Genomic DNA, 25393 nt, shown 5'->3' on the forward strand with positions numbered 1-25393 from the left:
GGAAGAAATAATAGAAGCCCCCCCAAAAGGGTGAAGGATGAAAAAATTAGGTAACAGGAGGAAGAAAAACAGCACCAAAATGGCTCCATTATAGATGAATATATGTGCACTGAACTAGACTCGGTGTCAGAAATTTGGAGTGTCAGAAGTTTGGGGTGAGTCTCAGCTCAGCTGTCATGTCCTAGATTATGGTAGCTGGCTATACCTTTCAGAATCTTAGTTTCTTCAAGATTATGGATTTTAAAAGAAATTTGCATGTACCATGCTTATAAACGTAAAGTTCTTCTTTTTTTTTTTTTAAATTTCCAAAAGAATCTTTATTATTTTCTTCTTTTTCTTTTTTTGTTTGTTGCCCCTTGGATACAAAAACCTGTGAGGATTAACTACTTCCATAGAGATAATCTAAAATCTTGGTGGTATTCTTTAGTTTAATAAAATTGAAAATAAATCCATAAAATAGAAATGTGATGTTTTTTTAATTGATTTATAAGAATCATAGTTCTTGAAAAGCAAATGAACCACTTTCTTCTTTGGTTCCCAGTTAAAACTCCAGAAGATAGTTATTTTTTTTCTTTTTTTTTTTTGAAGATAATTATTTTTAATCAACAATGCAAATTACTTGACAATGCAAAAGATCATAAAAGTTAAGAAAGGGAAATTCTACTCAGTTCCTTAAATGTCTATAGTCATTTTGGCATCTTATTTGCCATCATGTTTCAGTTAACTGTCCCATGCTAATATAGGAATCAGCTGACTTTTGCTTTTTGTTTTCTATATTACCTACAACAAACACTGAGCAAGTTAGTAATACTTTGGTTCTCTTTAGTTTATTCTGTTGGGTATTTGTTTAATATGCATAATGATCAAATACGATGATATATTCAAAATAATTTTATCCACATTTAATATGTATGTATATTTAGATACATAATTATTTCTATAGTGTAACTTTCTGAAAACAAAGAGTACCTGGGAATTCCTATTTATTCTACTAGTCATCCAAAATATACTCCCCCATCTCTCTTGTTATCTCCTATGAAGTTCAGGAGTCTTCAACACTACCCTCACTTCTGAAATCACCTATGAAGTTTGGGCATCCCCAAGACAACCCTCAGGTTTACTAATTTGTTAGAAGAACTAACAGAACTCAGCAAAGACATTTTAGTCATGGTTACGGTTTATTACAGTAAAAAAAATAAAGATTAAAATTAGCCAAGGAAAAGGTACATAAGGCAGAGTCCAAGACAGTTCCAAGCATTGAGCTACCCATTGTCCTCTCCCACTGGGGTTGTGCAGAGACCATTCACTTCTCCTAGTAGTGATGTATGACAATTTGCATGGACTATTGTCAACTATGGAAGGTCATCAAGCTTTAGTATTCAAAATTTTTACTGGGGCTCATTCACGTGCACATGGCTGACCCTGGTCTCTGGTCCTTCCAGAGGCCAAATTGATACCGTGGCCTAAGGCTCCCAGATAAACAAAAACATTCTTATCAGACAGGACATTCTAATGCCTAAGAGTCAGGCAATGGCAAAAGCCAGCCCTCTCTTTGGACATTGTTAATTCTTAACTGTACAACTCCCAAGTCTATGTACTCCTCACTTTTCTTCTAGACTACTGCAAAAAACTAAGAGTCTCCCTGTTTCCTTAATGCTCCCTAGAACCCATTTTCCTCGGGAAGCCCAAAAGATTTTTAAAACATGAAGCAGGTTTGTTCATTTCAAATGCTCTGTTAACTTTTCATTACACTAAGAATAAATTCCAAACTCCTTTCCATGGCTTACAAATTGGCCATGATCATTCAGAGGGTGCCTCTGCACTCACAGATGCTGCATTTCCTCCCACTCCTTGGATGGTTAACTTTTTAAAAATGCATTAGATCTTGTCTTGAATATGATGTCTTCATGGTGGTCTTTCTCTCATTGTGTCTATAGTTTTCTTCTCTAGTCACTGTTGAACACATTAACACCTTCTATTATTTTCCTAACACTCATTATCAACTGACACTGTCCTGTTTACTTTTTTAGTATCTGTCTTTCTCTACTAGCATTAAGTGTCCTGAGAGCAGTTACACTGTCTTTTTCTTTGGCCCATTAGAACAGCAGTTGGTACATAGCATTGACTCAGTAAATATTTGTTAAGTGCCTGGCTTGCTGACTGGTTCTTATCCATTGGTTTCTTGGCATTGATCTAGTTCTTTTCCTATATATGGCATTTCACAAAGACCATGTTTTACACTACATTTTACATTCAGGTTACCTTTTAGTGATACATTTGATTCTGCCAAATTATATTTCTCAAAATTGTAAAGGCTGTGTTCATTTATACTCATTCATCTGAGTAGAAATACTCATATTCCACATTCACTGCATTTGTGAAATCTAAATATCTGGACTGGCCATTAAGGGCTTCCCTGGAGTTCAAAACACTAAGATAAAGCATTGCTACAAAGAAAGGATCATAATACTGCTTTTCAAACAGCATAGTTTCTTAGTTTTCAAGATGTATTAAGAATTATGTTTTGGTTCAGCTTTGTTATTTCCTAGAATACTGTCTGCTTAGCTGCAGACAGACACATTTTCTCTCAGTATATTTAAAGGAACATCTTTGATAGCTGCCACAGGGTCACTCAAAGCAGAACAGAAGAGTGCCTTATTCTTCAGCTTGGTCCCTGGATGAGGAGTTTCATAGCAGACATGCTTCTTATCAAATGTCAAGATGTGCATATTGGACTGCATTCTACCTTTTATGACAGTTGTAACACATCTCAGCTGTCTTTATAAGGCTTTTTTTTTTTCATTAACCGTCAGTGAATTGGAACTGTAATAGATTTTCCCTGCAAATATTATTCATAAGCAATACTTCACTGTAGTTTACTTTTTTTAAGTTTGTTTATTTATTTTGAGAGAGAGAGAGAGAGAGAACAAGCGGGGAACAAGCAGGGGAGAGGCAGACAGAGAGAGAAACAGAGGATCCAAAGTGGACTCTGTGCTGATAGCAGAAAGCCTGATACAAGGCTCAAACTCATGAACCATGAGATCATGACCCGAGCCAAAGTTAGATGCTTAACTGACTGAGCCACCCAGGCGCCCCATTTCATTGTAGTTTAAATGAATAGGTGAAGAGCTCATTTTAAAAATCAACAGCAGTATTTTATTTTATTTTATTTTATTTTATTTTATTTTATTTATTTATTTATTTTTAAAAATTTTTTAATATATGAAATTTACTGTCAAATTGGTTTCCATACAACATCCAGTGCTCATCCCAAAAGGTGCCCTCCTTAATACCCATCACCCACCCTGCCCTCCCTCCCACCCCCCATCAACCCTCAGTTTGTTCTCAGTTTTTAACAGTCTCTTATGCTTTGGCTCTCTCCCACTCTAACCTCTTTTTTTTTTTTTTTCCTTCCCCTCCCCCATGAGTTTCTGTTACGTTTCTCAGGATCCACATAAGAGTGAAACCATATGGTATCTGTCTTTCTCTGTATGGCTTATTTCACTTAGCATCACACTCTCCAGTTCCATCCACGTTGCTACAAAAGGCCATATTTCATTTCTCATTGCCACGTAGTATTCCATTGTGTATATAAACCACAATTTCTTTATCCATTCATCAGTTGATGGACATTTAGGCTCTTTCCATAATTTGGCTATTGTTGAGAGTGCTGCTATAAACATTGGGGTACAAGTGCCCCTATGCATCAGTACTCCTGTATCCCTTGGATACATTCCTAGCAGTGCTATTGCTGGGTCATAGGGTAGGTCTATTTTTAATTTTCTGAGGAACCTCCACACTGCTTTCCAGAGCGGCTGCACCAATTTGCATTCCCACCAACAGTGCAAGAGGGTTCCCATTTCTCCACATCCTCTCCAGCATCTATAGTCTCCTGATTTCTTCATTTTGGCCACTCTGACTGGCGTGAGGTGATATCTGAGTGTGGTTTTGATTTGTATTTCCCTGATAAGGAGCGACGTTGAACATCTTTTCATGTCAACAGCAGTATTTTAAAAGTTTGGTGAGTTTTGAGAATTCAGTTACCAAAATACATTTTATGGGCTCATCACTGGTCTTGTGGATTCTATCTATCTATCTATCTATCTATCTATCTATCTATCTATGTATCTATCTTCTATATATCTATATTTTTAGAGAGAAAAAACGCACACAAGCAGGGGAGGGGTAGAGGGAGAAGTGGGGAGAGAGAGAATCTTAAGCAGACTCAATACTCAGCATGGAGCCCAATGCTGGCTCAGTCTTAAGACTGGGATTGTGGCCTGAGCCAAAATCAAGAGTTGGACACTAAACTGACTATAACCTCTGTAACTGATAATTTAAAATATATGAAGGTAGCTTATATGTACTTATATCAATCATTCTTATTAATGTAAAGAGTTTGGGAGCCTTTAAACAAATATATAAAAAGGTTAAAATTCACAGTATGTTTTATTTGTCATATTGCTCAAAACTGCATTATTTTTGAGGTTCTCAATTCCAGAATTATTAATTTAAAACTCATAATTGTTTTGTTGCTCATATTGAGTTCCAAACTTATTTTTCTGCTAGATTCACAAATCCATAATTTCACTTTTGCTATTTCACTTAAATTTTAGCTATATTTTTACAACAAGCTATAGGCCTCTGAAAGTTAGATTCCCCTTACACCCTATTATGCCACATTTTCTAAATATTATTTTATCTCCTTTCTCTCCAAACTGGCTCCTCTACAACAATCTCTTTTCTATAAGTGACTTCATTATTGTTTCTAGTTCCTTAACTTAAATATGTACTTTTCCTCTCCACTTCATGCTTTTCTTCTCCTCCGTAGCTAAGAATTCTTATTAGATCTTCTCCATAATGTCTTAAGTTTGTCCTTTACTCTCCAAGCTCCTGCTGCTTATCACAATAAAGACCTAGATTGCCTTATAAAGCTCCCACATTGGTTTCCCAGTTTATTGCTGGAATAGATGTAACATGTCGTGGAACACATATAACATTACTCTTTTGCTCAAACATCTACCACTTAATCTGATCCCATTTATCTTTAGTTATTTTACCTTATCCATTTCTTTTCTTAGATTCCATACCCAAGTTGGGGCTCTAACTCATCACCCCAAGATCAAGAGTTGCCTGCTCCACTAACTAAGCAACCCAAGTGCCCCAAAAAGTTCTATTTTTAAAAGTAAGCTCTATACCTAACATGGGGCTTGAACACATGACCCCAAGGTCAAGAGTTGGATGCTCCACCCACTGAACCAGCCAAGCACCCCTATCCATTTCTAATATGAGCTCTCTACCCCAGTTCAATTTGAGATCCTCACTATCATCCTCTACCCTCTGTCTTCTTATAGTTACCTCTCGACGAGGAGTCAGTGGGCCTATTGCCAAAGGAATGACTAGGCAGAGTTCCTGCTGGGTCCCTAAGTGGATGGGACCACCTCCAGGACCATGGTTGAGCAGGGTGGAAATGTGATTATGGAACCACTTGTGTATCTCCAGATGTTAGGCCTGTTACCTGGGATGCAAGTAGATTTGGCCCCTGCCACATCCCTGAACACTCTCCTGCCAGGGCCTGTGGGGGGGTTTCTGGGTCAGAAGAGCTGCTTCTGTACCATGGTAGAGTGAGGCTGGAGCCAGGTCACAGAGCTGCTTCAGGGCCAACAGACAGCAGGCCTGTTACCAGAGGCACCAACAGGCATGGGTTTTCCTGGGTCCTTTGCTCGAGATCCTTTGTGGATCAAAAGGGCTGGAGCCGAGTTCACAGGGTGGGCAAGGATGCTTCCAGGTCCATGGCTGGGACCACATAACTGCCAACAGGTGTTCCACCTGGGCTGGGACTGCCTCCTCAGTCTTGTTTCCACTGGGGTTTCACAACCTCCTACCTGGATCCCAAGGTCCTGAAAAAGGCACTTTTGTTTATGGATGGCTGCCAAGTTGTTGTTTCTATGAGGGGATGAATGCTGGGGATGTCCTATTCTGCCATCTTGCTGATATCAATTCATACATGTAATTTCAAATATGGCAGCATACTAATTTTAACTTGTAAAATTTTTATGGGGAGAATTACATTTTCAAAAGAATTGGCTGCTTACCTATAGTTTACACTATCTCTTTCAAAGTATCAATAGAAAGGATGAAAGTTGCCTTAAGTTTGGAAGCTGGACATTTGCCTTCCTCCTCCCACTTGTAAAACGTGTACATACTTTCCATTCTGCCTCCTCTTTCTACCTTCTAGTCTGTTTCCTATGAATGGAATAGAAGGGAGGCAAGCACTTGTCTGAATTGGAGAGCCTATGCTGCATGGCATAAGATTAGACTCTCCTTCACTTGGCTCTGTCACTCATCATCTGTGTCATGCTAGGGGATTTTCCTTTTTTAAAAAAATGTTTTATTTATTTTTGAGAGAGAGAGTATGAGTGGGAGAGGTGCAGAGAGAGAGAGGGGAACAGAGGATCCAAAGTGGGCTCCGTGCTGACAACACAGAACTCGATGTGGGGTTGAACTTACAAACCATGAGATCATGACTTTTAAGTTGAAGTCAGACGCTCAACCAACTAAGCCACCCAGGTGCCCCTGCTAGGGGGGTTTCTAACCTGAGTTGAAGGTCATATGTTCCTTCTATTATGCTAAGTGTAATACGGTCATCATAGCAGGACTGTAATGAGGCCTAGAATAAGGGCACATAGTAGTAGGAATGCCCAAGTTTTCTAGTTATAACTATAATAATTATTATTGGGGCATCTGGGTGGCTCAGTCAGTTAAGCATCCAACTTTGGCTCAGGTCATGATCTCACGGTTTGTGGGTTTGAGCTCTGTGTTGGGCTCTGTGCTGACAGCTCAGAGCCTGGAGCCTGCTTCGAATTCTGTGTTTCCCTCTCTGCTCTTCCCCCACTTATGCTCTGCCTCTCTCTCTCAAAAATAAAAAATAAGCATTAAAAAATTTAAAAAAATATTATTATGTAGCTTGGATTATAAAAATCTAGATTGAATTAGGAAAAGTTGAGGATTATCATTTTTTCATATTGTGCTTTATCTTTATTCAAGAAGAGAACTGATGAGTTCCAGTGTCACACTGGCTGTCATCAGGATTTGGAGGACAGTACAATACAAAATTTAATTGACTCTAAAGCCCTTCCTGAACCTTCTCTTCCTCCTGTTCTTCTTACCTGCTTCGCATATACTCATACTCTCATGTTCCTCTTTGACTAACTTCAGTTCATATCCCCTTTGAGACCTGCTGTAGTAGTTCATTCTACAAATTTATCCCATCTCTATCTAAATTAGAATTCTCTTTTCCTGAATAGTATTATATAGCACTATACTACTGAGGTAAGAAATAATTAAGATAAAGAGTAAAGAGAAACTTTTTCCTCCTTTCTGTATGGGAGAGGTGTATTTTAAATGTGGACCTTGATAATTTATATAAATTACTAATTGGTATATAAGTTTTAGAAAGAAGATTGTCTTAGACTTTTAAAAATCTCTTCTGGATTCATTGTTCCCTTTCCTCTGTTTCAGTTGATTTATGTCTCTATTAAAAAAAAAAAAACTTCCAGCCTATAATTATATTGGCAATTTTTGTCTGCTTTTCACATTATTTTCAAGGCTTTCTTCTTGGTTCAAATGGTGTGTTTCATAGAGCTTGATTTTTCTCCTATTCTCTAATTTGTTATAAAAATTCACTATGGTGGTTTAAATGTTCATACTGCCTTGAACAAATTCCTCTTTCCTTGAATTCCAAAGTTTTTTTTTTTTTTTGTTAAATACATAGTTCCTACTTTACCTGCCCAACTTTTACATTTATGAGTTATGATAATAGTTAGGTGCAGATCTTTTCTTATGACTAGAAATTTTAAAGTAAGCTGTGATCTTTTAAAATTAAAGGAGTAGGAGCTGTGAAGAGTAAAACAAATTCCAAAGCTCAGAATTTCAGACTTTACAACACCGTATTAGTAAAACCGCAGTTCTTCTTTTTCACAAAATTGTGCATTACTAAGATGAATAAGATTATGTCTTCCCAAAGAATATATCTTTTTCAACAGGTAATCCAGTGATATGGATTGGATACTATGGCTTAGTGTATAACCTGGTGAAAATGTCATGGGAACTTCGGGGAGATGATGAGCAGGATGGATTTAGAAACAAAATATTGCAAACATTACAGAAGACCAAGGATCATGAGAAAGACAGGCGAATCCATAATGCAGTAAATATAGCTCAGGTAAGATAAAACCCAGGGCAATAAATTGGTACCTCCATTATCAAGAAGTGTTTGTCCTTTCTCTCTAAGGAAAAGAGAATGTCCATATTCAGTGAGTGTCAGTGACTCACAGCTGGGAAAACCATTTTTAAAATTGAATACTGATCTAGGTTTAGTTAAAGATAAGAGTGTTGGTACTCTTCTGACTAAGAAGCTTGAAGAGAGGAGGTGATTTGGGGGAAGGAATAACTTCTGCCTCAGGTTTGTGACTGAGAATTTTAAGTATACTGACCATGCATTCCAGTTTGCCCAGGTTAGCCTGGTCTAGGCCTAATTTTCTAGCTTTCTAATAAGAAAGCAATGAATTAATTCACTCTCAAAAGTGTCTCAATTTGGATAAGTTATTTTTAGTTATCTTATTTGTAAGTTTTTCTTTCTAGCATTAGATAATATAAATTGAAAATCTGGATTCACTAACACTAGTCTTTTTCTTTGAAGTTAAAAATGTATTTTACAAGTTCTTGGTTTTTCTAGTTCTGTTTGAATGACTACATAATTTTTTTTCTTCACTTTCAAAGAAAATCATTATGAAATTAGCTATCCATTCTTCATGAAATGCAAATGTGATTTTCCAGTGATGCTTTATCCATATGGTATCCTATGATATTTTTAATCTCCTACCAGTTTTTTTCTTTTCTATGTCTTATTTTGAGCTAGGTTAATTTGTTTGTTATCCTAAAGTACACTTTTTTTTTTTACCCTTTCATTGAAAGTTTCTGATTCTTTCTAGTGTTTACAGATGCAATTATCCTAACACCCTTAATATCCTGTTTTCTAATAATAATTAGGGATGTGAATTAATGTTAACAAGTAGGAAGAACAAATAATGAATTCACTCTGCCTAATCAATTGTCAAAGCATATGGGTGGGCCATCATTGCAACACAGAGTATCTACCCTCTAGATTCTTAGTAGAAAACAAAACCTTAAACTCCTTGCTTTTTAAACATAAATGTGATTTCGAGTAAGAATCTTTATGGAGGACTATCTAAAAATATGCATTCCTTTTCTCTAGATGTCTAATATATTTTTCACAGAGAAAGACAGTCAAGAGCTGTCCACTTGAACTACATTGTTTTGGATTCCGTGGGCTTGCTTTTATGCAACCATGCTTCAGTTTTATCCTTAGTTGTGGACAGAACATAGAAAAATTTTAAAATAATCACTACTGGATCTATTATAGTGATGACCACTATGTCATCGAGTATCCTCTTTGCTGAGATTTAAGAAATAAATCTTAGTTTCATGTGCTGTCTGAACTTTATTATTATTTTGGATAAGCTGCTCAATAGTTTTTAAAAAAATGAGAGTCAAATTTTGGCTAGTTTTGAAATAGAAATAGAGGACGACATGCATTCATCTCACCAAGTCTTATTATTTTGTCTTTGTTTTTTCATTTTACATGAATTTTCAGTTATTCATATTATTCTTTGGTTTTGTATCTATATTTATATGCCACTTCACATCTCAAATGGATTGCATACTGTAACCAAATACATAAGCCAACTCAAATTTGTCATTTCTATAATTAGAATTCTATTTAAATGCCTGCTTACAGGGCCATTCATTTGGTATAGGATAGTCTTCCTTGTTCAAAATTTTACTAAGTATCTATAGATAATTGCATTTGACATTCATAAGTCAGTTAATCGGACATAGCAAATATTTTTTGTTTGCTAGGTCCAAGGAAAGACCTTTCTTTACTCAAGCAGTCAGCTCTGAGAATAAAAGAATAGACAAAAGCATAACAACTAGATGTGCTAATTAGGTTTTAATGTTTAGTTAGAAGACTTCTAAGGGATACTTTCATTCATTTTAAATAGTAAATGTATGGAAAGGCAAGTTTTCTTCAGAGAAAAATCTAAATTAGAAATTTCTAAAGGCAGTTAAATTAATTTAGGTATAGTACATATTTAATATAAGAAATAAGTTTAATTTGCATTAGATAGATTAACTAAAAGATACAATTCACTCTAGATCTATATTATAAGTTAGGTAGAGATAGGGACATTTAGATTATTGGATAACAAAATATATGATTTATGGTTATAAGTGATAGAGTGCCTAGTCAGTGTCTTTGAAATATCACTTAATTTAGTTTGAATTCCTTTATTTAATAATAAGATACTACAAGTATATACACTAAGAAATTAGTATAAATTTTTTTACCAAATTCATTAAAAAATATGAAATAAATATGTACATATTAGATCCTAAATCTATTTTGCCATGCTGAATTCTATGGAAGACACAGGAAGTCCAAAAAATGACCTTTATACAATAATTTTTACTGTCAGAAGACAGAAGATGGAATATTATATGTATGGCTATTCCCATCAAAGTTCATGGTACACAAGGGAGTTCAGATGTTTGGTTTCTAACTTCCTTCTTATATTAATATGGAATACATTATTGTCATCTTTAAGTAGTACTTGAGCTGGAAACTTAAATGATGAGTTATGTTAAATGACTCAAGGGAGCAGCATCAAAGAGTGAATCTCTTAGATAAGGAAATGTTGTGAGCTGAGCAGAAATAAGAGCACCATGTAAGAAAAAGCCATTGGTTTACTTGCCTCGTTGGAGAAAAAGTCTTGGATTGGGCAGTAGTAGGCACTATATTTGAAAGTTATGTTTGGGTTACCAAGCTAAAGTCTTAGAGACTTAGAAATGGTTTCATAAAAATAGGAATGCTAAGTAAAACAATGAGTTTTGGGAGAAAATTGTTCTAACGAACAATTTTAATAGGTGGGTAATTTATGTTGGGTAAAATCATGTATACAATTTCTTATATCTTTTTAAAATAATGAATTATTGCTTAGGACTTTTGGTATATTATTAGAGTAATTGTCCTCATTTTATTCAAGATTCCCTATATTCACATCCTTGGCATGATTCCTTCTATACTCAAATTCTTGGCTTGATCACATGACTTGATTTAGAAAATAAGATAATATCAATGTTATACAAATGGGAAATTTAAAAACACTTATGTATTGGGGCCTGCCCTCTCTTGTTCTCATGGAACCCTGTAACTGCCATGTGAGCAAATCCAAGTTACCCAGATGGTAAATGAGAGACCGCATTGTGCAGAGACTAGTCATCCTAATTGATCCAGTGCCTCCTCCTGAGACTAGCCAGTTCTTAACTGACCAAACAGCTGACTACAGACACATGAATGAGTCCAGCTAAGACCAGAAGAACCATTCTGCTATCTCTACCTTCAATTGTTGACCTGTGGAACTAGGGGCTGAATAAATAGCTGTTAAACCTTAAAGTTTTGGGGTGAATTGTTTGCATAGTAAGAGGTTTCCGAGAATTGCATAAATGAAACTTTAGTCTGCTAAATTGTTCAATGTAAATATTGCTTTTTTTCTTTCATATTTATCATTTTTAAAAGGCACTGATAATAGATTTGTTGAGCATGTACTGTGTGCCATGTGCTAAGCACTTTACATTCATTAATTATTTAATCCTCATACAAAACACATGATATTTGTATTTTCATGCTCTTGATTTTACAGATGAGGAAATTGAAACTTTAAATAAGGAATTTAAACTTTTTGAGAGGTGAAGTAATTTACCCATGGATACTGTGGGAAATTACATTGCTTGCTTTTTCTAATGTTGAAGACTCATTGCATTCCTGGAATAAAAACACTTAATGTAATAACCTTTTTAAAATTGTCATATTTGCTTTGATAATGTTTCGCTTAACATTTTGCATCCATGTTCAATGGGTACAACTGTTCTCTAATATTTTTTCCTTCAATGTTTTCTTATAAATTTTTGTATCAAAGTTATACTGGATTTATAGAATGAATTGGGAAGTGATTATCCTTTTTTCCTATTCTCTGGAAGGATTTTGTAATATGTCATCATTTCTTCCTTAAAAATTCTGTAGTATTTACAATGGAGCCATTTCATCATGGATACTTACAGAAAGTTTCTAATTGCAGAATAATTTTTATAGTTATATACCTTCCTATACTTTAATTTTCCTTGCATTAGTTTTCTTTTCTTTTTTTTTTTTTAGGAATTTCATCTGCATTTTAAAAGATTTATCAAGGTTTTCACATTATCTTTCTATGATATCTTAAGGTCTTTAGGATCTGACATGGTATTATCTCCTTCATTCTTTACTCTTGTTATTTTTGCTTTTGTTTCTTTTTAAGCTGTCAGGCCAAGGGTCTAATCAACTTCTTTGTCTTTTAAAAAGCAGCTTTTGATTCTCTTGATACTGATATTCTGTATTATGTTTTCTCTAATTTTTAATATCTTAGATTTATATTTTCTTCTGATAACTTCCTTTCATTTAATGTGTTGCTCCTTTTCCAAAATTATTAAACCATATTTGTCACTGACTTGCAGCTTTTTTCAAATATATGATTTTAATACTATTAGTTTCTCTCTACATGTTAATTTAGATGTAACCTGAAAGTTGTGATAAATAATATTTTAATTATCATCCAATTCAAAAGAGTTTCTAATTTCTACTATTATTTCTGTTTTGAGCCACAGATTATTCAAGCTCATCACTTAATATTCACATATAGGGAGATTTTGCTATTACACTTAGGATTTTGATTTTTGTTGAATTCTATTGTGCCCAGTGACGATGCTCTTATTATTATATATTGTATTATTTCATCCTACCCCTTCATTTGTCTGGTGGTTACACCTTTTACTTGTTACCCAAGATGTGACAAAGTGAATCCTTGTGGTATTGAAGTCTAATATAAAAAATTTAATATTTTTCTGGACCTTAAAACAGCCTTAAAATATTTTAACTCCATTTATTTCTCTTTACTTACATAATCTTCCTGTTGAACATTTTAGTTGTGTGTGTGTGTGGGGGGGTGTTTGTGTGTGTATATGTGTAGGTTTATAGATATCCATATATTATTAATATGTTTTACAATCAGTATTCTTTAGACTTACCCACATATTTACATGTTTCTTTTCTTACTCTTCCTTCTTAAATTTGTGGCCTTCTCAATGGGATTATTTTTATTTTGCTCAAAGAAAATCCTTTTGTATTTTAATAATATCTCTTGTTGGCTAATTCTGTCAATTTTTATTTACTTAAAAAGGTTTTTATTCAATTTAATTTTGAAGGATAGTTTTATTGGCCAAGAATTCTAGGTTGGTATTAGATATGACATAAAGTTAAGTGTCTAATCAATTGCTCTGTTTATTCTTCTCCCAGGCAGTGGTTTTCCTTGCATCAGTTTTATGACTTTGGTCATAAAAGTTTTTTTTTTTCAGTTTATTATTAGCTGGTATTTTTCTAATGTCAGATTGCATATTAACATGTCTATAGTAGGTTTCAAGAATAATGTCTAAACTAACTCCTTTAAATTCCCCACAAGTAATTATGACCAAGTAACAATTATGACCAAGTGAAAATGACAAAAGTGATTAGCATCTGTGCAGTTCTCAGTTTTTCTCTCCGTAGTCTCTGTGCTGTGTTCTCATGTTACTCCTGTGTGATCTTCTCTCCTAAATTCCACTACTGATATCCCTTGTCTTTATGCTTAATTTCTCTGAAGAAAATAATATTCATATTTATTTCAGATTTTAAAAGCTGCCTTCTGAAGGGAGTTAATCGTGATACTGTAAAATAAGTTAACCTCTCACATCTGAAGTCAAAAGCAAACGATTTTAAAATAGTGCACACATAGGGTCTATAAGTGTAATGTATTACAACAAATAGTTTGAATTTATTAATATTGTGCGTTCTTGTCTGGAATAATCTCAATAGTTTCTATGTAACTTTGCAAGTGTGTTTAATTTTACAGTAGAAGATGAGCATGGTAAAATCAAGGTTTCCTTTTCTTTCTTTTTTGACACTGCATTGGGAAGACATTCACAGTCATAAAACTACAAAAGTTATTTATGACTAAACATTTTTAGTTTTCCTTAATAGCTTACTAATTCCCCAATTCCAGTGAGCCACTTACATTATTAGCCTGTGACACCTTTTTTGGTAAAAAGTTCTATGGTATAAAATGGGCATAATCTTTCTTTTATATGTCATAAAAACTGTCAGTTTTTAGGTGCTCCCTCACTGCTCCATGTGGATAGAGAACATATAAGAAAAAGCTATGAGGGCTTGTGTCTCAGATGCTTCTTTTTAAAAATTTTTTTAAGATGTTTATTTATTTTTGAGAGAGAGAGACAGAGACATAGCACAAGCAGGGAGAGGGCAGAGAGAGAGAGGGAGACACAGAATCCGAAGCTGGCTCTAGGCTCGGAGCTGTCAGCACAGAGCCCAATGAGAGGCTTGAACCCACGAACGGTGAGATCATGACCTGAGCCCAAGTTGGACGCTTAACTGACTGAGTCACCCAGAGGCCCCTCAGATGCTTGTGTCTAAAATAAAATAGGTTTTCCACTCTTATTCAGTTAATGCAAATGACTATGTTTATAGCACAACCTTTGTTTATTCTTTCCTTCCTAACACCTTGCTGCCAGAACCTTCCCTCATGTAAGGTAATCATCATATTCCGTACACAGAGTGAAACACAGCCGTAATTATAAACTATCATACATTAGAGTCAGAAGGATTTATTTCAGAAGGATTGAATATACCTCAATGTTTATGGAATTAAGTAGAAATTTTCTCTTTTTATACTTTAAAAATAAATATGCAATTCATATGATAAACTATTGAAGTTAATGAATAAAATTTTGTACTTAATACCTCAATTTATCTGCATCACTGGTAAACCTATTACTAACGATATTATATGTACTCTCATGTCTTACATGTTTTTTTTGACCATAATAGCATTCTATCATCTAAAATTCTCGTTCTATCTGTTTGTGAAATCTGATCCTTAATGGAGGTTAGAGGAGAGGTGAAATATTTAATAGCATATTTGAAATGAGAAATAACCCTAAATAGATCCCTAAACATGAGCCCTTCATCTGACAAATTCAATATAAACCCAAATGTTGCCTGAGTATTTGGGATAGAAATAAAATACCGTCATATACTCACAGTGGCATAATAAACAAATGTTAATTGATGTGCTTTGTTTGAAATACTTCCAGGGAGACTTGCAATGAGCAAGACTCTTCTGTAGAGGCAATTCGGCAGCATATGTCGGCACATGTAGGAAAAGTCATCATGTATAAATGCTTTCTGCCATCTGGCATATGACCTAAAATATCAAAAAGAAATATGTACAGCTAAAATGAATATGTGACTTTATTCAGAGGACCTTTGACTCATCAGGTAACATACTTCATGGTTGACATTTTATGGTGAGGTCTTTGAACTAAAATTCATTTTTTCTTCTTAATGATATTCCCATACTCGTGATGTACTCTACAAAGCAGCAAACTAGAACTCCTAATAGAACTCCTCTCTCAGTACCTACCTCTCTCCTCCTCCACATATGGCTCTTCTTTTGACATAAATAGAAAGTCTGAGTGTGGAAAGGGAGATGTATTTTTGGAAGAGTACAGTCTCTTTAAATACTTATCAACAGAATTCTAATGTAACAGATACATTGTTTTAGGAGAACAAAAATATTTGTAGAACTTACAGTGAGCCAGGCACTGTGCTAAGTATCTTACATATATGAACTCATCTACACCTCATAACTCTCCCACCACTGCCATGATCCACCCAGATGGGAGTGCCTGAGTCTAAACGTGATTAAAATAAGTGGCTGATGGTGGATACATCTATGAGTGAACTTAATCCCAAGGCTCTGCTATTTCCACTCTGTTGTGTCCTCTTTCTCCAAAATTAAACATAAACAAGGCACTAACATTTAATGAAGAATTTTTTATATCAGACACTGTGCTAGAAAATGTATTCAATTTTTGTGTTTAACCTTTATAATAACACTGTAAAGGGGAGTATTATCATCTTCCCATTTTAGAAATAAGGAAAACTTCTCAGAGATGTTAAACAGTTTGTGCAAGATCACACAACTAGAAAACGGATATTCCCATATTACTCCTTTTCTTAATCTACTACATCAGTCTTTCTCAGACTTTACCACATATAGGAGGAGGGCCTGACATTCTGTATTTATAACATGCTACCAGGTAATGACAGATAATGATGGTCCAAGGACTGCAATTTTAATAGTTCATAACTAGTAATAATAGTTACTCGTGCTGTCTTCCCTTGTGAGATTTTATAACTCCTGTAGGAAATAATCTTTTGTAACTACCAATGAGTCGCTTCTATTTAAAATTTGAAATTTGAAGAAAAAAATTATCATTTTTTTCCTGCAAACAACTTAAATATTTCCAGCTCTAGGATTACTTAAGGACAGGTGAAGATACAAAAGAGACAGACAGCAATAGACAGAGATAGGATTTGCTGTAAACTCTTTTGCAATAGCTAACATCCTATTTCTTTCTCTTTTATTCTCTTATGTCAAGCAGAATATAAGCTAGCTTACTTTTTTTTTTTTTAATTTTTTTTTCAACGTTTTTTATTTATTTTTGGGACAGAGAGAGACAGAGCATGAACGGGGGAGGGGCAGAGAGAGAGGGAGACACAGAATCGGAAACAGGCTCCAGGCTCCGAGCCATCAGCCCAGAGCCTGACGCGGGGCTCGAACTCACAGACCGCGAGATTGTGACCTGGCTGAAGTCGGACGCTTAACCGACTGCGCCACCCAGGCGCCCCGCTAGCTTACTTTTTGATGTGTTTACTACATTTCCCTAATTATTGATAGAAAATGAAGAACTCTGGAGAGAGTGGCTTGCTTATTTATTTATTTATTTATTTATTTATTTATTTTGCTACCACATCACGATTCCTTAGAGAATTTCCCTTTTTGCTGATTTATCCATCTTCTTGAATGTTTTTTGTTGTTGTTTGTTTTGTTTTCTACCACCATTATACCCAATACAAAGACGAAATGGTGGGCATCTGCCCCTACACGTAGCTAGAACATGTGTGTTCTAGCTCCAAGAACATCACCAAGAACATCACCTTTCCAATTTTAATACTAGATTAGTAAAATTAACATAGATATTCCAAAATTGCCATTTGGTTCTTAGTAAAAAAATTCATTTCAACAATACAATAAAGAAAATCCTGAATTTTAAAGCCTACATGGACATTGCTAAAAAGTAGGGACATTTGATAAAAATGTATGTAATGTATAAATAATGTTAACAGATGGAATTTGAGGTAATGTTTATTGGTAGGCTAAGTTGTAGTATATTTGTGAGTTTGGAATCTATTCGTAAGAAATGGCCATTAATATTTTGTGTTAGTTTACTTCCAAGAAGTATAGATATGTATTTATGCATAGTTGGCATTTAAGTCTCTGGATTACAGCATTAGAATAATGGCTTTAAGAGAAGGAAGACTCTTAAAAAGAGATAGCTATTGGGGCGCCTGGGTGGCTCAGTCGGTTGGGCATCCGACTTCGGCTCAGATCATGATCTCGCGGTCCGTGAGTTCGAGCCCTGCGTCGGGCTCTGTGCTGACAGCTCAGAGCCTGGAGCCTGTTTCAGATTCTGTGTCTCCCTCTCTCTCTGCCCCTCCCCCGTTCATGCTCTGTCTCTCCCTGTCTCAAAAATAAATAAACGTTAAAAAAAAATTTTTTTTAAATTAAAAAAAAAAAAAGAGATAGCTATGGTAGTAGAACCATGATTCTATTTTACAGATTTGCTAATGTGAAAGTGACAATATAACAAAATTGTTTTCAGCCTGGCAGAAATGGTATCAAATCCTCTCTGGGGTAAAGTGCAAAGGCTGAAGCTTTAGTGCTATGTCCTTGGGAATTCTTAAAAGAAACTGATACTTGAACTTCCCACTGCCTACTAAGTTAACCCTCACAAAACTCAGAGAGTAGTTACCATTAACTCCTTATCACAAATGAAAAACAAGTCAGAACTAAACTAAACACAGAGGCCTAGAGAGGTAACATTTCCCAACGTTTACATTCTTTAACAAGTGGAAAAGTCCTGCTTGACTTCAGATCTAACTGCGAAGCCCATATTATTTCCTGGTACTTCCTCTGGGAAAACAAACAAAATCTTTTAAAGATAAGGCAAATATACATTTGACTGATATTTGAGGCTATATTTCCATTGGTTGAATGCCTTGAACGCCAATGGGGGAGAGAAGTTTACCTGGGCTTTCAATCAGTGAACCATATGAGAGATGTGGACATGCCTTCATTTTGCTTCATGAAGGAACAGACATCTGATCTACAGGTTATCTGGTCTGGGAGGGAAGAAAGCAAGGAGTAGCCAAATGAGACATGATAAAAATAGCATCAACATTCTGTACTGCAGGGTAATGTTATGTCTGGAAACAATGTATTTTACCAGAAATATACCAAAAACTATTTTTGTTCATTCGTTTACTCACACATTTATTCTTCCATCCCTCTCAGTAATGGAAGAGCTCATAGTAATATATTTATGCAATACTACATATTATTATTGATTTTGAAGTACCTTTTCTTATAAAAAGATTGAGCCAGGGAGGATAAGCAGAATAAGATGAATTGGTACTGACTGACCACCTTGCCTGAGCCCACCCCAGCTGGAGGTTCTCCATGCACCTGGTATCCAGTGAGGCATGCAGCAGGTGACGCAAGTAAGAGGGGAAAAGCTTTGGTAGCCAGGCTCAGACTGGGGCTGCTGCTTCTGGCTCCTACCCACGCAGATTTATTCACAGCAAGCAGCTGTTGTAATGCTTTCGTGTAACTCCTCCCAGAATACCTTGGCTGCCCCAAATCTAGCTAATTCCGCCACCAGTATAAGTAGTGGTGCTCTGCAGGCAACAGCCAGTCTCTTCATGATCTTATTCTCCTTTGTATATCTTGACTCTTATGAGACTCAAGTCAAGAAACACTTATACAGTAGTGCTCCCTTATGAGCAGTTTTGCTTTCAGAGGTTTTAGTTACCCGTGGTCAGCCGTGGTCCGGAAGCACCCACCAAACATCAGAAGGTCAATAGTAAACTTAATGCTAAGTCACGACGCCTGCGCCATTCACCTCCCATCTCATCACATAGGCATTTTAACGTATCATCATCACAAAAAGAAGGGTGAGTACAGGACAATAAGATGTTATGAACACAAAAACCACATTCACTTACCTTTTATTACAGAATGTTGTTATAATTGTTCTATTTTATTGTTGTTAATCTCTTAATGTGCCTAATTTATAAAATAAACTTTATCATAGGTATGTATGCATAGGGAAAAACAGTATATATAGGGTTCAGTACTATCATGGTTTCAGGCATCCACTGAAGGTCTTGGAAGCATCTCTCATGGATAAGGGGGGCATCTTCTGTACTTTTCCATTTTCTAAATCCAATCCAGATGGTGTGTAGACACCCAGTGTGACAAGACAAAAACAGGCCTTCATTGAATCTGCCAATTCCATACCTTATTTTATTGGCACAGAAAATGTTGAGGATCTCAAAATTGAGCATATGAAGTATTTGACTAAATGATGAATCCCAGTATTAAGTCTGCCGGAGTGTCAAGTATAAGATGAAGGGAAACAACATTCAAAATTAGTGAAGAGATGATTTTCTTAAATGTAGTTTAAAAAAAAATTTTTTTTAACGTTTATTTATTTTTGACAGAGAAAGAAAGACAGAGCATGAGCTGGGGAGGACAGAATCCAAAGCAGGCTCCAGGCTCCAGGCTCCGAGCTGTCAGCACAGAGCCCGACGTGGGGCTGGAACTCACAGACGCAAGATCATGACCTGAGCCGAAGTCGTACGCTCAACCGACTGAGCCACCCAGGCGCCCCTCTTAAATGTAGTTTAAGAAGAATAGACATATCGGGGTGTCTGGCTAGTTCAGTTGGTTAAGCGCCAGATTCTTGCTTTCTGTTCAAGTCATGATCTCATGATTTGGTTCATAAGTTCCAGACAGTGTGGATCCTGCTTGGGGTTCTCTCTCTCTCTCTTTCTCTCCCCTTCTTTCTTCCCCTCGCCTGTGCTTGCTCTCTCTCTCTCTCTCTGAAAATAAACTTTTTTTTATTTTTTAAATGTAGACACCTAAAGCCCTACCTAAAAAATGACAATAGATTATATCTTATCTAAAGATAAAGGATGAGATGTGGAAAAGAGATTTCAGGTTTCACTTGATTCACTGAGGCCATAAAATAGGTAATACAAAAATCTTCTCTGATTCTATTTATATGTACATTGGAAGGTACTTTCAGGTGTTAGTGTAATTCCTTAATACATTTCAGCTGTACTAAATTAAGGCCAATGTGCTCTAGATAAAGTTTTACATTGTTAAGCTATCACTGTTCTCTTGAGAACTGAACACTTTGTTTTGAGGCTTTGGATTTGACATTGCATTTGAGTTTTTACTACAGTAACTCACATGTACCAGGGCAGTGATGGATTGAGTCTACCCTAAATCCAAACATAATGAGTAAAATTTGCTTATATATTTACTTACACCTCTTAGAATTCACCAGGAGTGCCAGATGCATTTACTCAAATGATTCCAAAAAGTAATTGACCTCAATTAATTTCAAAATGCTTTTTATTTCTGCATATGTTGAATACTTGTACAATTTAAAAAAGGTGATGTTTTGAAGGTAAAATTGACAAGTCTTGAAATTAAAAATGTAAAGATGTGAAGGAACCAAAACTGTAAATCAAGTAGTTGGGAAGTTAAGATGGGAAACTTACATTAAATTCAGAAGAATTTTTGTACTCTTTCTGTAAATACTTTTAAATAAACTCTATGAAACAGAATAGCCTCATTTAGAACACTTCCTGTTATCAGTCAATATTTTTAGATAGTTAAAACTCAGCCTAAAGTGGGATGAGTTCTGGAAAGTAAATCTTTCACAGCTGCTTCAAGGCACAGAAACCTTTTTTAAAATAGATACTCCTTAAAGTCTTTTGCTCACATGGTCACACAGTAATGCTTACATGTTCCAATATCTAATATCCCCATGGTAGTCTTGATAACTAGAGTCATTTCTTTTATCTTGAGAAACCTACCCTGGACACCATATTCAGCAGATGTCAAGGTATGGAGTATGTGACTGAACATTACATTTTGTTTCATACCTGAATGCTGTGAATCTATTTTTTTAATGAATATAATTTATTGTCAAGTCGGCTTACATAAAACACCCAGTGCTGATCCCAACAAGTGCCCTCCTCAATTCCCATCACCCACTTTCCCTCTCCCCCAAACCCCCTCCCCATCTACTTTGGATTATATATTGTGTTTGTGTACTTGTGCTTTTATTCATAATAACTTCTCATGTTATGGAATTGATTTGTATTGGACACAAACTATAAGTAAAAGGAAACAGCTCAAAAAATACAGCATTGTAATTGCCTTTGAACAGGTGAACCTGTAGTCTTTGAGACCTTAATTTCCTCAAAGTCACAACAGCTATGAAGTGTCATAGGCAGTTTCATTTTTTGTTTCAAACTGAATGCTCTTGCTATGATTTTGACCTAGTTAATAAGATAGCAACAATGGGGAATAGTATGAACATATTTGTTCGTTCATACTGGATACTATAAACATACATGTTTTTTGCATTTTACTCTTTCCCAGCCTCCAGAGCTTTTACAATAATCCCTATTTACTTACCTGCCTTTTGCTGTTTTCTTCATTGCTTTGATCCTTTATTTTTTCAGTTTTATCATGAGATTGTTCTCATTTTTTCCCATTATAATTTTGTCTAAATAATGGAGTAGTCAGTCTTCAAACAGTAATTTGATTGAGCCAAGCTGATCTTGGAACCTTAGAGTTAAAGTTAGATGTTCATATGCAGAAAAATATTTTCTGTTCCTTAATTTCCTACCATAAGATCAATAGGCATATAAAGTGAATCCTGAATGACTGGTAATAAACTGCCTGAAGATGGATAATACTGAATAAAAAAATGTAAAAAACTTAATGAAAGGAGGCAGCATCCAATTTATTTGCAAGAAGGAATTCCTAACATGAACATATTGTGAACATTAAAAAAAATGTAACACATGAGATTTTGAAACTTGCATCTTAATTTATTATTACCAATTCTAACCAAGGAAAATATGCCTCTAGCCATTTCAAAAGAAGTTGTAATTAAAAATCAGTCATGGACAATATTGAACATAAATAGGAAATTTCAGCAAAAAGCTCTTTCCTGAGTAAAAATTGATTAAATATTGTAGAATTTTTGTGCTAGATGTTCTAAAAAAATATTATAACTTATTAAATTTAATTTAAACCTAAATCCTAGAACATCAATGTGCAATAAATACAAAGATCTTTTTGTTTTTTACTTAACACAAATTTTGTTCAATAAACATTTTCTGTTAGCTTGAAAGAAAATTTACATTAGGCACAGATGAAACTCTGTTTTAATAAAACATATACTTCAACTGCTTAATTTTTTAAAAAAATGTTTATTTATTTTGAGAGGGGGATGGGGGCAGAGAAAGAGGGAGAGAGAGAGAATCCCAAGTAGGTTCCATCCTGTCAGTGCAGAGCCTGATGTGGGGCTCAAACTCCCTAACCATGAGATCATGACCTGAGTTGAAACCCAGTTAGTTAACCATCTTAGTCACCGAGGCACCCCCGATTGCATAATTTCTTAATAAATATTATAAATAGGAAATTCTTGTATGGGAAATGTACAAGTTGAAAATACAATTATATCATCAAATTTTTGTAATTTCAAGACTGGTTTTGTTCATGCTTAATTGTTTATTTCACTAAAAACTGTTACAATTTTAAAAATCTTTTGGGAATCTGCTTTTATTCTTAAAAAGATTATTTTTATTTAATAGGAAGAATGTGACATTAGTCAAAGAAAAAAAACATACGTTCATCTTTTATTCAATAATACATGATTTTTTCCTCTCATTTAATTCTATTTCAACAGATTGCTTTTTCTTTTCTTTCAACAGGCTGAGTTAAATGACCCAACTGATCCCTTCACTAATTATAGTGCAAAAGTCTCATCAAATGTAGGGGATGAAATTTTCTCTAAATATATAGGATGGAGAATTGCCACTGCTCTTTCCAAACTATTTTTCCCCTCCACCGATGCCTACATTCTTCCTTTGAAAAAACCATTGACAAAACAGGGTCAAATGAAATACCTGAACAAAAAGGATTCCGTGAAGAGGAGAGTTGTACATGTTACTATAAGGTAAAGTGAAGCACTATTCAAAATAGTCCTGTTATTATAATATACTGTATTTTAAAATCATACAAATTATATATAATCATGCGCCACATTATTTAACTCCATTTCTCTTTTTTTCATTTCAACTCTGGGCTCCAACAACTTCTAGGTATTCTGTCAAATGCTAGTACCTTCTCTTAGAAACTATTTCCTCATGTTTAAAATAGATATTGTTATATAAGTCAATGTTTTAATACAGTGAAGCGTCCCTCCCAGTACTGACCTTCATTTGCCTATTTTACCCCTATCTCTCCCTGATTAATTGCTTGTATATACTTCCAAGGTCTCTAAAATATAAACAAAATAAATTATACTTTAGATTTTTCTCTCCATTGTTACATGAAAGCCTACTAAATATATTTGGCATCTTACATTTTTTATTTAACTTCATTTCTTAGAGTTTTTTTTTCATTCCAGGAGATAGGGAATTTTCTCATTATTTTTTAAATAGGTTATGATGTTTTCCTTAGTATGGATGTCCTACAGTTTATTTTTAATCAGTTTCCTTTTGGCATCTGGGTTGTTTTAGACTGTCTGCCACTACAGACTACAATAGAATTGAAACTTCCACATATATCTTTTAATGCACATGAATAAATTCTTGGAAGTGTGATTTCTGAGTCAGAGGATATATGCCTTTGTGGTTTTGGTGGGTATCTTCTAATTGCCTTTCGGAAGAATTGTACTAACTTATATCCTCACTAGCAATGTATGAGAGTACTTGTTTCTCTTCAGTCTTTCCAATGGAGGATTTGACAAACATTTGGATTTTGATAATCTGAAAAGTGAAATATGATTTCTAAATACAGTTTTCTTTTTTTTTTTTTGACATTTAAATTATATTCCATGTATGCAAGGCTGGTTCAACATTATTAGATTGTGTAATCCACAGCATCAATAAAGTAAAGATGATAAATTATATATTTAAGCAAGTAGAGCAGAACAGTTTAAGACTAAAGTAAGTAGGCGCTCCTGGGTGGCTCAGTCAGTTAAGCGTCTGACTTCGGCTCAGGTCATGATCTCACAGTTGGTGAGTTCGATCCCTGCGTTGGGCTCTGTGCCTATGGCTTGGAGCCCGGAGCCTGCTTTGGATTCTGTGTCTCTCTCTCTCTCTGCCCCTCCCCAGCTCATGCTCAGTCTCTCCCTCTCTCAAACATAAACATTGAAAGAAATAATTAAGAAAACGACTAAAGCAAGTATAAGAAACTAAATTAACAGAAAGTCAAAATGAAAATAGAATACTAGCATCAAAATACGGTTTGACAAAATCAAACACCAATTCAGGATAAAAACTGAGCAAACTACAAGTGTATGGGAACCACCACAACACGATAAAGAAGATAAATAAAAACCTACAGCTAGCAACAGACCTAATAAGAAACTTAAAGCTTTTTTTCAATTTACATAATTTTTATTTAATTTTTAAGTTCTTATTTTTTATTATGTTAATTTAATTTTTAATTTAAATATAGTTTTCTTAAGGTGAGTGGTTTGAATAACTTCATATGTTAAGAGCCTTTTGTTTTTTCATTATGTGGGAATTAACTCTTTATTTCTTTTGGCCATTTTCCCCACTGAGCTTTTATCTTTGCAGGAACTATTTACCTGTTAATTAATGTGTCCCTTTGTCTATGGTAAGAACTACAAATGTTTATTTTTCCCTATATATTTTATTTATCTTTAAATTTTGCTTGTAGCATTTTTTGCTATTATCATTTTTCTATGTAATTATATCTATTTAGGAAAGTTCTTTTCATTCTAAGATTGAAGTGTTATCACATTGTTTTCTGGTACTTTTAAGGATTTATTTTGAACTTTTTTAAAAGACTCTTAAAAAATTTTTTTAAGTTTATTTATTTTGAGAGAGAGAGAGAGAGAGAGAGAGAGAGAGAGAGAAAGAGAGAGACAGGAAAAGGGCCAGAGAGAAAGGGAGAGAAAGAATCCCAAGCAGGCTCCATGC

At 34.9% G+C, this 25393-nt stretch overlaps 1 protein-coding gene across 8 annotated transcripts in view; it reads left to right on the plus strand.

Moving 5' to 3' along the window:
• TMEM232 (transmembrane protein 232) overlaps window positions 1–25393 on the plus strand; it is a 213665-nt gene that overhangs the window by 84944 nt on the left and 103328 nt on the right. For all 8 annotated transcript variants that reach the window (XM_060635220.3, XM_060635225.3, XM_060635217.3 and 5 more), the window contains 2 exons: window positions 8046–8224; window positions 23153–23397. In XM_060635220.3, the coding sequence (XP_060491203.1) occupies window positions 8046–8224; window positions 23153–23397 (424 nt within the window). The remainder of the gene's footprint in view (window positions 1–8045; window positions 8225–23152; window positions 23398–25393) is intronic.

This window comes from Panthera onca, chromosome A1 (genome assembly GCF_046562875.1).
Source record: "Panthera onca isolate mPanOnc1 chromosome A1, mPanOnc1 haplotype 2, whole genome shotgun sequence".
Classification (NCBI taxonomy): domain Eukaryota; kingdom Metazoa; phylum Chordata; class Mammalia; order Carnivora; family Felidae; genus Panthera; species Panthera onca.